The sequence below is a fragment of the Micropterus dolomieu genome, linkage group LG18 (genome assembly GCF_021292245.1).
Source record: "Micropterus dolomieu isolate WLL.071019.BEF.003 ecotype Adirondacks linkage group LG18, ASM2129224v1, whole genome shotgun sequence".
NCBI classification, from domain to species: Eukaryota; Metazoa; Chordata; class Actinopteri; order Centrarchiformes; family Centrarchidae; genus Micropterus; species Micropterus dolomieu.
This window is the reverse complement of record NC_060167.1, coordinates 22,308,893-22,322,310: the sequence shown is the minus strand read 5'-3', so window position 1 is coordinate 22,322,310 and position 13,418 is coordinate 22,308,893. Positions and strand designations below refer to the sequence as shown.

At 42.4% G+C, this 13,418-nt stretch overlaps 1 protein-coding gene across 1 annotated transcript; it reads right to left on the bottom strand.

The window, feature by feature from the left end:
* Positions 1 to 7,320: 7,320 nt before the first annotated feature.
* Positions 7,321 to 12,887, bottom strand: ip6k2b (inositol hexakisphosphate kinase 2b). Its single transcript, XM_046028392.1, has 4 exons — positions 12,297 to 12,887; positions 9,414 to 9,776; positions 9,091 to 9,266; positions 7,321 to 9,000 (listed from the first exon to the last, which is right to left on the bottom strand). The coding sequence occupies exons 1-4, from the start codon at positions 12,508 to 12,510 to the stop codon at positions 8,410 to 8,412; spliced, it is 1,344 nt and encodes a 447-aa protein (XP_045884348.1). The 5' UTR covers positions 12,511 to 12,887; the 3' UTR covers positions 7,321 to 8,409.
* Positions 12,888 to 13,418: the final 531 nt, after the last annotated feature.

The window sequence follows — 13,418 nt, the reverse complement described above, 5'->3', positions numbered from 1 at the left end:
ACAATTAGAGTAGTCACTGGTCTAAATCAATATATTTAATATATTTTTTCACAATCTCTGAGCTTTAAGTAATACCAGCATTAATGATGGCTGCATTAGTGTATATCTCAAGCTTACACACTCTTAATACATGCCCTCTCTTTGCCAATGTCCACATGAACATGGACACATATGCTGCTGGCATTACATAAGAGTCTGACTTTGCTGCAACGTGAAGGAATGTTGAACTATCACTATTGTTCTTTTACACCCCTGCCTTTTCCCCCTCACATTCATCTAATTCCTTGTTGCTTGTACAAGAGAGGAGTGTTTCACTCTGTGCTGTAAAAGAGTTAACACCCTCCATCGAACCCTGGTTACTTGTTTGTGTTTCAATTAGTGCACACCTATGTGTGTGTAAAGCAGATTATCTCGCTCATAGATTGCCTGAATCCTGACGTAGGGAGGTAAAAGCACATGTCTGGGAAAGGCTGAACTCTGATGTTTACAGTGACAGGTTAATACCACGTTCTCTGCCATCTCCCACCTCCCTGGAATGTCCAGTTTTTTTTAGGGGAGGAGTGAACATTGGATGCATCAACACAAGAAACTGTGTGGGAGTAAAGAGTCACAAGATCACCATGAGACTGAGGGTGTGAGTCACTCCATGCTCAGCTGTCTTATCCCGCTTCTCTTGTTTTCTGTCCGCTACCACTCTGGGAAAACCTTAACAGTACAACACTGTGTCCTTGCCCTCATGCACCTGGTAACAACAACATCTACAGATCTGCGACCCCTATCTCCTCCCTGCAGACATTTTCTCACACAGCTTTGGAGGGTTACTGAAGAACAGCTCTGCTCCTCAGCTTTAAATAAACATGGTTTATTACAGTAAATGCATCAAATACTGAATGTTCACCATCGTAGTTTTGCATGTTAGCATGCTAACATTAGCTAATCAGCACTAAAGTTAAACACACAGCACAACTGAGGCTGGTTCGTTCATTAGTTTAGCAGGTATTTTGCCAAAAAACCAAAGTGTTGGACGGATTCATTCGGATGTTAAAAAATCAGTTACAATTCATCCTGAGAGGAATATGATTTCATGTTAATCCATCCAATAGTTGTTGAGATATTTTAGTCTGGACCAAAATGATGGACCAACTGACACAATGCTGCTAATAATATGGCTTAAACATGTGTCACTGTCCATAAACCTTTAGTTCAGCTCAATTCATAGAAAGGCACAGTGTAAATGTGGGATGTCTAAATTGGGGATGAAGCTTTGTAAATAATAGCACCTTCAAATCCCAGAGGCATAGAGTGGGGAGGCATTTGCTGTTGTCGTCCTGTTAATCTTACTTTAACAGCTGTGGTCAATGCGGTCTTATATAACCAGTTCAAAGGTTCCCTGACATCTACGTTCTTAACATAAACAAGACCATGACAGCCAGCCGAGATGTATAGTCTCATGTTTTACAAAATGAATTGCAATGTGTCTTAAAAGACCAGCTGTTCTTTGACAATAGCAGTAATGCTGAGAATATGAGGGTTAAATATAAGGATTAAATCCCATAGTTACTGTAAAAGGTTCAATAAACACAGTATAAAGACAATCAACAGAGGTCTACAACTGTATCGGAGTAAAATAGATTAAATATTTGTGAAACATCACTGGAAGCAATACAACACACAATAAAGAAGCAAGACAACCTGTTGAAAAATTCCTTCAAGAAAAATGAATAAGCTAACGTGACTGCTACAATCTTAATTACATTAATTAAAAAGTACCCAGTGACATCATTGTGCTGCAGATGAATGAGAGTGCACAGCTACTAAGGACTTTTCATTGAAAGACACCTCCTCCCCCTACATACACACTCACTCATTATAATCCACCTACGGGCACTGCAATTACTGCGGGGAAAGAGTCTGGTGTCATGGGATGTATGAAGAGGAACATATCTGTGAGGGAGATAAATGCAGCCATGTTTTTACCAGCCGAGGACCAAAACAATCTCACTGACGGGAAAATGTGGCGTGACTGACAAGCCATGACATAACACTGCAAGAGTTAACCGTCCTTAACTGGACTGTAGTCATCAGGCTTAATCCAGATTATTCCAGACACACTCGTAGCTCTCTCGGCCTGTCTTGTCTGGGTTATTTTAAGCAACCATACTCACTGCGGTTGCTGCAGGGAAAATGAGTGCGCCTGTACTGTAATGTGGATACAAATATCTTGACTGGCCGAGAAAGGGCTTCTCTTTTCAAACACACACACACACACACACACACATACACACACACACACACACACACACACACACATACACACACACACACACACACACACACACACACACACACATCGCTCTTCTTTTACATTTCACATTTCCTTCTAACAGGACATTTAATTACAAATTACAATACACAAAAGTGGCAAATTAAAGCAAAAATCTAAACAAAATTAGTGGTGAAACAAAACTAATGCAGATGCTTCCATGCATGTGTACTGCATGACAGTCATTAACTAAAGTAATTAACATCCTTTCATGCTCAAGACTGCAAGAGGGAGAGATCTTAGTGACTTTGTGACATGGGTGATTATTGGGGTGCAGATGGCAAGACGCTTCAGTCACATAGACTACTCAACTAGCGTGGGAATAGTGGTTGAAGTGACATCTGCATTGAGGTCTATAAGAACTATAGGCTTTAATGCTTGACCACTACAGTGAGGGGATCAGCTGGCTCTTTTATGCTAAGGCATGATTTGGGTCCACCAGTCCCCTTAGAGGAAAGGGTCACGGCAAATCAATATACACTGAAAAAATTATAAACGCAACACTTTTGTTTTTGCCCCCATTCATCATGAGCTTCCTCTGTGTACACAAAAGGCCTATTTCTCTCAAATATTGTTCACAAATCTGTCAAAATCTATGTCAGTGAGCACTTCTCCTTTGCAGAGATAATCCATCCACCTAACAGGTGTGGCATATCAAGATGCTGATCAGACAGCATGGGTATTGCACAGGTTTACCTTAGGCTGGCACACCTGATATTATTTAGGTCCAAAATTTTGCTGTTTTAACTGGAAACCATAATGGTGTAAATCCTCCTAGAGTTCAACAGACAACAGATAATCTCTGCTAAGGAGCGTTGAAGCTGTTTTGAAGGTCCATGGCTGCCTGACAATTAATGTTGTTTTGACTTTCATTTATATTCCATCTGTATAAATATGTGAAAATATGTGGTGTTGTTCAATACACAAGAGTTGACTCTTGGATTTGGTAACATAAATAAACTTTGAGAACAGCTGTTGATGGACTGACACAACCCCTGATGGCAGCTGCTCAGAAATGAGACAAAACATTTAGTGAGACCCCTGAGGAGTTACATAACCCCAGCGGAACATCTGGTCCTGTCCAAAGGAAAACTCACATGTATACTGTCTAACTTCAGCATTCAGGCGTCCTTTATCTTGTTCACTACATGAGGTTTGATTAAAAAAAAGCAAGTCTTGCACAACTGAGGCCAAGATCCAGCTATCCATCTAGTTACGCAGCAGATCCCTTGATAGGTTAAACATTTCAACTAATGTTAATTAGGCCTTCAGGGACAAAGGTTAAAGAGGTGATAAGACTTTACATTAAGACAGTGCCAGCAGACTATGGAAGTAAAATTCTGACACAATTGGCCTGATATGAAAATGGGCTGACAGTAAGGACACAGTGTGCTTAGTTTTATTGTATCATAAATTCTACTTCTGATCATGTTATTCCTTCTGGGGCCTGTGTGTTGTTATCTGATTGATCTGCTGACCAGGGTTCAAGGGGGGTTGCATAACGGGTTGTGGCGTCGTAGTCTTTGAACATTGTGCGCAAGGACCGCACGCGTCATCCATCCATTTGCTGACAGAAACATTACCTTTGACTCTCCTCAGGTTAAGTAAATTTTTTCATTGAACGCATATCAGTTATTTTAATTATACCCTTTATATCTACGCTGTAATCAGTCATCACCAACTTCATAAAATGGTCCTTTGAGTGTCTTGGTTTTCCAGACAACATTTCTGTTTTAGGTCTTGAAAGCTCACACATGTTCTAACTGTATGGTACTCCAATGGTACATAATGCAGTGATACCTTTCTCTGTCCATTGTCTGAACCAAAACATTTTTCATCGGGAACAAACTCATACCTCCTATTGCCTTTGTGTCTGGGTTATTTTAAGCTCACATACACTTCTCTGTTGTTGCTGCAGGGAGAGTGGGAGTGCATGTGCTGTACTGCAGATTCTCACATCACAGAGAAGTGGCTTCTCTTTTGCAGCACGAGATCAGGCAGGTCTGCAACAGAATGACTTTTAAAGTCATCAGGCTGAGAAGCTCAGGTAGCCAGAATGCCAATCAAACAATATCAAAAGAATTTAAATCAGCTTGAACTGTCATACTCTGACACCAGTATGCAAACACTGCATACTGGTGTCACTCTGCTGCAAACACCTGCGTGTACACCTCCACATAAGAACTTTGCATTCACGTGTGATCATCAGAGTAAGATTAATCACCGGCTCTTACATCATAACTCGCACATTCCTGTGTGCTATTGGGGTCAATCAGGCTTTATTCGTTCTTTTAGTACTTTGCAAAACCACTATGTTGATCAAATTACATTCAGTCTGATCACACTTGCAGTAATTCCGTGAGTGCAATGCTTCACTAATTGATGTTTTCTTGCAATATTTTGAAACCGAGCCCCCTAATCCAGTGAAAACAGAAGGATCATTTCACTCCACAATTAGTTCTATGCCAGGTGTCATTTATTCAGGTTATGTGAATATTTTTGTATGAGCAATGAGACCGAGCCACCCCCTTGTTTTGTAGTGCAGAACTGCTAAAGATACTGGTGCTGTTGCCATAGTAATGTATCACTGTTATAAAAGTCACTTCAGTCACCAAGGCAACTGTCCCACACCAGCACACCCACATGCATACAACACAGACACAGCACAGACAGACGAGCCCACTTAACCAAAAAAAAGAGAGCAAATCAAGTGAAGAAATGTCTCAATACACAGGAGACAGTGCACTTCATCATTCAAACCATATGAACAAGCTTGGGTCTGTTGAATCTGTTTTGTAGAAGGCAGCAGATGAGCAGGGAATGTGTTTATTTTTAGATCTGAAAAGAGGATCCCTCTGATCTTGTGCCCCATGATATCATGTCTCTTAAACTGTCTGTCTCTCTCTTTACTTTCCTTTGATGAGGTCCACTGCACCAAACTGGACAAAACCCCCTCACATCCTGGACAGGCAGACAGATAAGACGTTTTGTCTTAAATGTCTTATTAGATTTGATATTGCTTAATCCACCCATGTCTAGTTGTTTATTTTGGGGGGATATGTGCATGAACAATCTCGTAACTCGTAACAATCTCACATAAAGCGCGGGTATGTGGGTCATCTGTAGGCCCTGCGTCATCAGTCTGTTCCAGCCTGTCGTAGAGGAAACTGCTGATGCGATGATGATGTGTGGTTGTGGCAGGAGAGTGCTGCATGATGCTCCTGAGGGCCCACAGTTTGTTTACTGGGTGTCATTGGTCTGACCAGTTTGTCCTGAATACTAGTGTTGCCAAATATGTTTTACTGCACCTGCACAAACATCAAAAAGACTAGAAAACCTCACATCTCTAAATAAATAAATAAATTTCATAACTGTTATATGACTTCTTTAACAACATAAGCCACCTCTTAATGTTTTTTAACCTGCTCCACAGATTTCCCAAGTCACACAATTGTCCAGGGTTGAAATCTGCTACTTTATCCAAAACAACACCTAGCCTTTACAAATACAACAATAACTGAAACTTTACTTTGAAGCAGGTTGCCAAGTTGTTGAAAAGTGATGCAGCATTCTAGGCATACTTTCCACAGAGCCAGTGTTTCCGTGGACTCAAGAGTGTTTTCCGGTGCTGTAAAGCCGATTAGGCTGACTACAAAGCCGCTGGTTTTGGCAGGCACCAACTTTCACTACGGAGTTGAGGGTGCATAAAGTATGTTGAACAGTGGTCATCCGAGGTTGCTGCTTTGGAGCTGTTGGTGCATGTGGCTGCTTGCTCACACCTTGTAATACTTCCTGCTTGGCATTACAGCCCAAGTGGACGTTTTTCATGTTTGAAGTGAGAATCTGAGCCCTATGCCTTCCTGGTGCAGATCAGGCACCGATGTCGCCCCTGAATGGCAACCAGGCCAAAAGCTCAACTAAACTGCTTAATAATGAACTCTTTAACTATGATGACGCATGCATGAGGTGAGGTTTGCAATCTTTGTATTTACACTTTCTCAAGCATATTGTATTTGTGAAAACAAAGGAAAAATCCTGAAAGAGTAAAGCCTGTTCCTTCGGCAGATACTTTCCTGTGGATCAGTTTTGTCTAAATTAAAAAAATACACACTGAATAAGCACACAGTACCAGGTCCTGATGTTTTGGTTAATAATCAATATAACTCGTTTTTGCATAGAAACTCACGTCACAGTGTTCAGTGATGTTAGAGCAAATTATCCTTAATACTAGCATCTTCTCCAAATGGTTTTATATTTCATTTGAGAAATATTCAACCATGGCTGCAAGACTTCAAGTCACGTCCATCAACCTCAACAGCATCACGTCGCATTTCTCATGTGTCATCACATATTGGTTTGTCTGTCTCTTAATTTCAGTGTTATGCGCCCTCAGCAACAATCTGCAATAAAATCTTAATCTTCAGAATCCATCTCACTGCAGAGACACTTTTTGATGTAACAAGCACCTCTGTCCAACCTGAGGGGTGTATGGAGATACTACCAGAAAAGAGAAGTTTGCATGTAAGTGTTTGATGCTGTTTTCATAAAAACAAGTACAATGATTATTTGAAACTGACCTCTTGTCCACAAGTAAATTTCTAATAATAAATTTGCTGTGAAAAAAATCAGGAAAATGCTCAAATCAGTCACTCAGTGTCTCAGCCATGAGGAAAGTAAAAAAATAGTAAAATAGTCCCAAATCCAAAACTGTTTTGCCCTAGTCATAACAACATGATACAAAGTGAGGTGCTGTCACATCATATAATTTTAGGTCCTTGCAGCCTCTCACACTTACCAGGGGGGAGTTCAATCTCAAAACATTTTGTAACGGTTTGCAACGTTTTCGGATTGAACATGTTTCCTTGCAATGTTCTGCAACGGGTCCTGCTCACATGTCATTTCCCTTTCTCAATTCGCCACTTCCTGTCCAGTGAATGTATATTATTCAAACACTACATGATGTAAATAAACACAAGATGGACCATAGCTTTTTTTTTTTTTTTTAAACCAGAAATGAATGCCTTTATTTTCCAAGACAATGTTAACACACAGCTCTTGCAAAAATAAAATAAATCAAAGTCTGTCAAAGTCAGAACAAAACATTTAGAGTGGTAATATGGAATGTAGAGGTTTCCATTTTTTTTTTAGTTTTTAAACAATCCTTTCAAATAAATAGTCTCTATATAGTCTTTGTAGCTAGTGTTTTTAAATCAATATATTCTCTTTGTTAAGTCAAAGTTTCAGGAATGAAGAAGAGAGAATCAGACAAAAACAAAGACAGTGACAAAACAAGGATATTATCCCCTTTTCTAGATGTCTTCGTTTTATAGGCAAAAAGGTATAGGGGGGACCAACTGTTGGAAAAAAAGGCAAATCCCTTCTTCTAGACCTAAATAATTGTCTTCCACCAAAAAGTGTAAATCCGAGCACCCGATGGACACACAAAACATGTTTGATACAAGAGACACCAACATAAACACAAAATGTCCTTCTCAGAAGCTTAAGTTGTCATTGGCTACAAGGCTGCTAACCTTGAACAGTCAACTCCCCCACAAATAATGTGCTGTGCTGTTGGGGGCCGGCAGTCCAAACTTCATCCAAAGAAAACCCCAAAACGTATGTCATGTCACAGGTAAAGCACCACGTCAGGCTCCTAGAACTACACTTGAGCTTCAATTATCTCTGTCTCGCTCTTTCTCTCTCAGAGAGAACCTCATAGAAACTCGTCTGTACCAGATGAGAAGTGGAGGAGGGTCCTAGGATGCTACAGGAGTTCCTGTGGTTGTAGAGACTGCTGTCTCATACAACATTTCTCCTACCATGTCTAACAAAGAAAAAGGTGCAGTCTCAAAAAGAGAAAAGTGCAAGTAGGGGCACACATAGCCCTGTCCTCGGAGCAACTAAGAGAGTACAGGGATGGCCACACAGACACTACCCTTGACCCCGAGGTGTCTTGAGATTCCCTCCAAGCAGAGGACAATCAGAACCCTATGTAGGCATAAGGACAATGCACCAGTAAGGAGGGTTTCAGCTCAGGGAGCTCATCCCAGGCTTAAAATTTTGACCATGTTGGCTCCAGTGCAGCCTCAGTCAGTACTGTGATCCTCCAGCTGGGAGATGATGGTGATCAGGTTCTGAAGGCCGAAGATGAAATCACTGTCCTGGCCTTCGTGCACCACACTGTCTTCTCCATAGTGCCGGCAGGTGGTGTGAGCAAAGTCAATCATGCGCACGTCTACCGCAGGGCTGCTGGCCTCTCCTGTGCTGTGGGATGAGTGGCTGCTGCTGCTTCCTCCAGCCACACTCGCACTGCCACCTGCTGAGGAGGAACGGGGGAAACCAAAGGCCCCTTCATCTTCTTCGTCTTCCTCCTCATCAGATGGCTCATCCTCATCACCTTCTTCCCCACCGTGGTGTCTAGGTCTAGTGGGAGTCCTGGGTGGGTCTCCGTCATATATAATGAGCAGGGAGCTGGAGTAGAAGCGGTAGGACTCGCAGGCCTCCAGGGCAGCTTGCATTTCCCGGAGTCTGCGCAGCACCGGGGACAACAGCTCTCTGCGGAGGCGGCGTCCGTTGTGGAAGAACTGGTAGAGAGCCTCCTTGAAGCCTGCAAGGGTCATCTTACGGCCCTGGTACTTATTCATGAACATCAGCTGGCCTGAGTCTGACTGGTACACCTGTGGGTCACACAGAAACATAAGCACTACAGTTTCACATCACCAATAAAAAGAACATCAATGCAGAATTGTGTTACATCTCTACCATACCTGCATGCCACAAAGTCGCACCCCAATAGAGGCTGATGTGCTCTGTTGACACTTGCGAATCTGGTGGGCTTTCTTCTCCTCTGAAGCATCATCCCCGTGTTGGCGAGTTCCCATCTTCAAGTCTAAGACACATGGTACTCTGTAGCGCCATGTCAAGTTCTCCAAAAGAATAAATTCTGTGAATGTGGGTCAAGGATCACACAACAGCAAAAGACCTATGAACTAAGACAGTGTAAGTGCTTATATTGACATAAAAGACCCATCCCTCTACTTCACTGCCCTCTCAGACACACAGGAATTGCTGTTGATTCATGAAAGGATACTGTATTGGTTACGGTGCTTTGCGTTCTCCTTCATCCTCTGTAGGTGCTGCTGATGACATTTGAGACTCCAGGGGTTGTGTTTAATCTGTGGCACCACATTTCCTTTCTCCAGGCTGAAATAGAGAACCTCTGCCTGCTGCTTGTCTTCTTTGCGGCTGTGTCGAGCTCTGTCTTTGCTGTAGTTGTCACTTTCCAGAAGCAACGAGGACTGCTTCTTGTTGCTCCACTTCAGCATCTTGGTCTTGGGCTCGCAGTCCGCTGAGGGATCGTTGTTTTCCAGGTCGCCCGATTCGCTGTGAAGGGGGTAGGCGATGAGGCACAGGTTCCCTTCCTCATCCTCTTCGAAACTGACTGACACGACACCTGAGAGAGGAAGAGAAGGAGCACCAGAGAGTGGTTATGGGTACTGGGAATCATTTATAATAATGGGAATCATATTAGGTAGCCATTTATCAGGCCTTCCTAAATCTTTTTATGAATTTCCACAAAGATACTAACACATTCATACAGTGCTTTTTTTCATGCGAATATCCGAACATGTTGTATGGGAGGTTGAGGCTATAGATGTGAAGAGGAAAGCAGGACATTAACAAACAGAGCAACATGTCAGAGAATAAACTGTATTTATAAGACTCATTATTCAGAAAATGAGACACAAAACACCACGCGAGGCTGAAATGTGTCAAACTGAGAAGCACATTTATTAAGCAACTCCTCATGAAAACACACACAATAACTCAAAATACAGAATTTCAAGCAGCCTGCAATGACATGAAAAAAAATGCAAGAACAGTTCTCTCTTTCCACACACAAAAACATACAGTGAACAACAGCTAAATAGAAAAAAAGAAAAAACAGTGCTATACCATGATTCAGTGACATGTGTCTGTAGACACAGTTCATAATACAGGCCTTGAAAGAATCAACAGACATTTAATGCAGTTTGTATAGAAGCATCAACCCTGATTTTACAAACAAACCAGAGAGGGGTACAGGGTCTAACAGATGTTTCCAGAACCATCTTAATGATATAAGAAACACAGTGTGCTTTAAGGCCAATGCTATTTTATGACATGATCCACAAACACCCCCGCCCCTACAACAAGTCCCCAGAAGGGGCTGTGTGTGTCACACTTCTCTGTGTAGGGTAGGGGAAGTTTTGCACTCAGAATAAACATCACAGCTGCCGCGTCTGATAACAGATAACACACAGATAGTTAGGAGAGATGTGGTTGAAAGTGATCGAAAGAGAAAGTGGCAGAGATATGATACACTTTGCATCACATTACGAAACAGCCACCAGATAAAAAGCAATTTATTCGGAGAACAACCAGACCAAACAGGAAAAGTGTTTTAAAAAAGCATTGTGTTTTTGCATGTTAACTGGCGGGCCTGAGGACCCAGCATTCACGTTTCTTCCGCAGCCTGAGGCACGGCTGATGTCACGTGCACGGACATCATCATCCTGCAGGAAGCCCTGCCTCTAAAGTCTGTCCTTGACTGTGGACTGTGCTGCACTGTCATCACATCACCTCAGTGAGTGTGGGAACTTGTGAGTCACTCTGACTAAATTCACAAGAAGGGCTCATAAACTTGTAAAACGGGGGCATCGATAAATACTTTTACAGCCCACCAGCATTAATTGACTGTAATATACTAGCAGGGGTTTGACATAGTTGCAGATCATTATCAGTGGCTTTTGTATAATTAGGTTCAATAGCTCTGGATGTCAAATCCTGCTTTCATGTCTGCATCTTGCAATTAAAATCCTGTACACTATCTTTATCTACATATACACATTTGTGATGGCCTTAATGTTCATAATATGTTGTACAGTTAGTTATAAGCATGAATTTCTTCTTTGCTCAGATTACAAGGTGTAGCAAGGTGTCCTGGAACAATTAGATATTGTTGAAATGTCTTTATCTCTAAGCAAAGCACCAGTATGTATTGTGTGAAATGTAAGTGACAATGTAAGAATGTCACTGCTGAGGAGCATTCAAAGGCCCCAGATGTCCTCTACTATCTGCCCCTCCAAATCCCACATCCTCCTCATCCTGAGTCTTTTTATAGTCCCATGCTGCATTTCTGAGGAGTCAAGATACCATGAGTGTGTCTTACCACAGTCATTTGACCCCCTACAGACGTCTGTATCAGCATGTGCTAGGTGTCATTGTCTGTGGGTGAAATCGTGAGAAACAGGAAATGCCTATGTGTGTAGATAAAAATGTGTATTCGTGTGTGGCATTGAAACAGCGGTTTGTCTTTTTAAGAAAATCTTGGTTTAAAAAAAAACAAAATACAAAAGACTGATCCAACGTTTCTGTGACGGACCTGCAAGCAGTCCTGGACATTTCTTCAACTTGACGTTAGCATTTCTCTCCTGGTGATCTGTCCCATTTATTTTTGATCCCTGTGGAACTCTATCTCACTCTGAAACCGTACCCGCCTTTAAGCCAGGCATCGCACGTAAAGAGCCTCTGGCTACTCACCGTATTGGTAGGTAGTCAGGCCTGCCAATTGCTTCATTCTTACATGAGTGACGCTGAACACAGGTCCCATTATGATGCCATTGAAAACAGAAATGTATCTATAGATATGTGAACACATTATGTAGTGTGTTGTTGTGTACATCATTGTTCTTTGAGCCATTGCAACAACCCATCACTCTGCCCATAGCAGAACAGCAACCTTATGATCTGAACAGATGCATTTGTTTGCAGTGTAACGCTAATATCAAATGCAGCAAATGGTACATTATATATTGCAAGCTGCTAGCATAAAGCTACGGAAAAAGAAGGAAACGATTAAAGCCAGATACCAAAACATCATCTCATATACGCTGTCTTGACACTTCCCCCAGATTTGGGAAGGGGGTCTTACCTTTATACTGAGGGGTGAACTTCCTCATCTCTGGAGGGAGGCTCTTGTAGAACTGGTGCTCCCGGGGGATTAGGGGTTTGCAGATTGTTTGTTCCCCAAATCGTAGCACACAGGAGTGGCCTCCCACCTGGTGCACGAAGGGCTCAAGCATCACCCCTTTTCCGGGATATGGAGTCCCGTCCGCCTGCATGAGGGCTTCCAGAGCTGGACTCATCCTCACTCCGCATCGGACAGCTAAGCTGGTGGGACCCACGTCGGTCGGGAAGCAAGAAGCTCGGCCGCTCGTTTGGCTCCCTATCCTAGAGCTCTTTTCTGTTGGCTCGCACGGGGGCGCTACTGGTCGCCTGCTCAAGCGCAGCGGTGACAAACAAAAGGCTGAACAGGAAGGACAGAGTGAACGACAAAATCCCGTATTCCCGTTATTTTCCTCCTATGAGGTCAACCTGTAGAGCTCCTCCGCTGTACTGGATATTCTCTGTGTTTGTATACGTAATAAAATATTACTTCAAACCTGCTTAACACACTTTATAGCAACGTGCGTTTCAGCTATCGGACTGTTTCCGAAACTGACGACAGAGCAACTGACGACAGAGCTGCTCCTCCAGCTAGAAAAACAGAAAGGACAACCAGCAAGTCCCACCTCTCCCCACAGACAGCCAATCATAGAGCCGCAGCTGTCGCTGGGAGGAGACAAGGCACCTAGGAGAGGATCAAGCAGATCAGGCAAACAAAGAGGAAGGAGAGAAAACATGGGGGGAGGGGAGAACAGGAAAAATACTAGACACAAAAACACAGTACTGACGGGATTTCTTTAAATGTACTTGCACGTTTCATTGTTGTTGTTACTTTGGAGACAGGCTTCACATTGAATTTTAAGTTTAATTTTGTTTAATAACCTTGGAAGCAAACTGCGACAGACCATTAAATGAAGGGAAGAAGGAAATCGAAATTGCACATAGGTCGTTTCTTTTTCACTCTACAATTTCGACTTCACTTTTCATATCTCAGTAACAAGGTGTGTTTGGGCAGCGTAAGTACATGCAGTGGAAGTCAAATATCAGGGCAATTTAAATGTGTTACCTATGTAGATGAATATAAATATCTTGTATGATTGAGAGGATG

Bases quoted from the DNA above. Each gene is read 5' to 3' on its own strand.
- ip6k2b (XM_046028392.1), bottom strand. From the start codon at position 12,510: ATGAGTCCAGCTCTGGAAGCCCTCATGCAGGCGGACGGGACTCCATAT. The intron at 9,777-12,296 runs GTAAGACCCCCT...TTCCTCTCTCAG, and splicing joins GTTCACCCCTCAGTATAAAG to GTGTCGTGTCAGTCAGTTTC. The intron at 9,001-9,090 runs GTATGGTAGAGA...TGTGACCCACAG, and splicing joins TGCGACTTTGTGGCATGCAG to GTGTACCAGTCAGACTCAGG.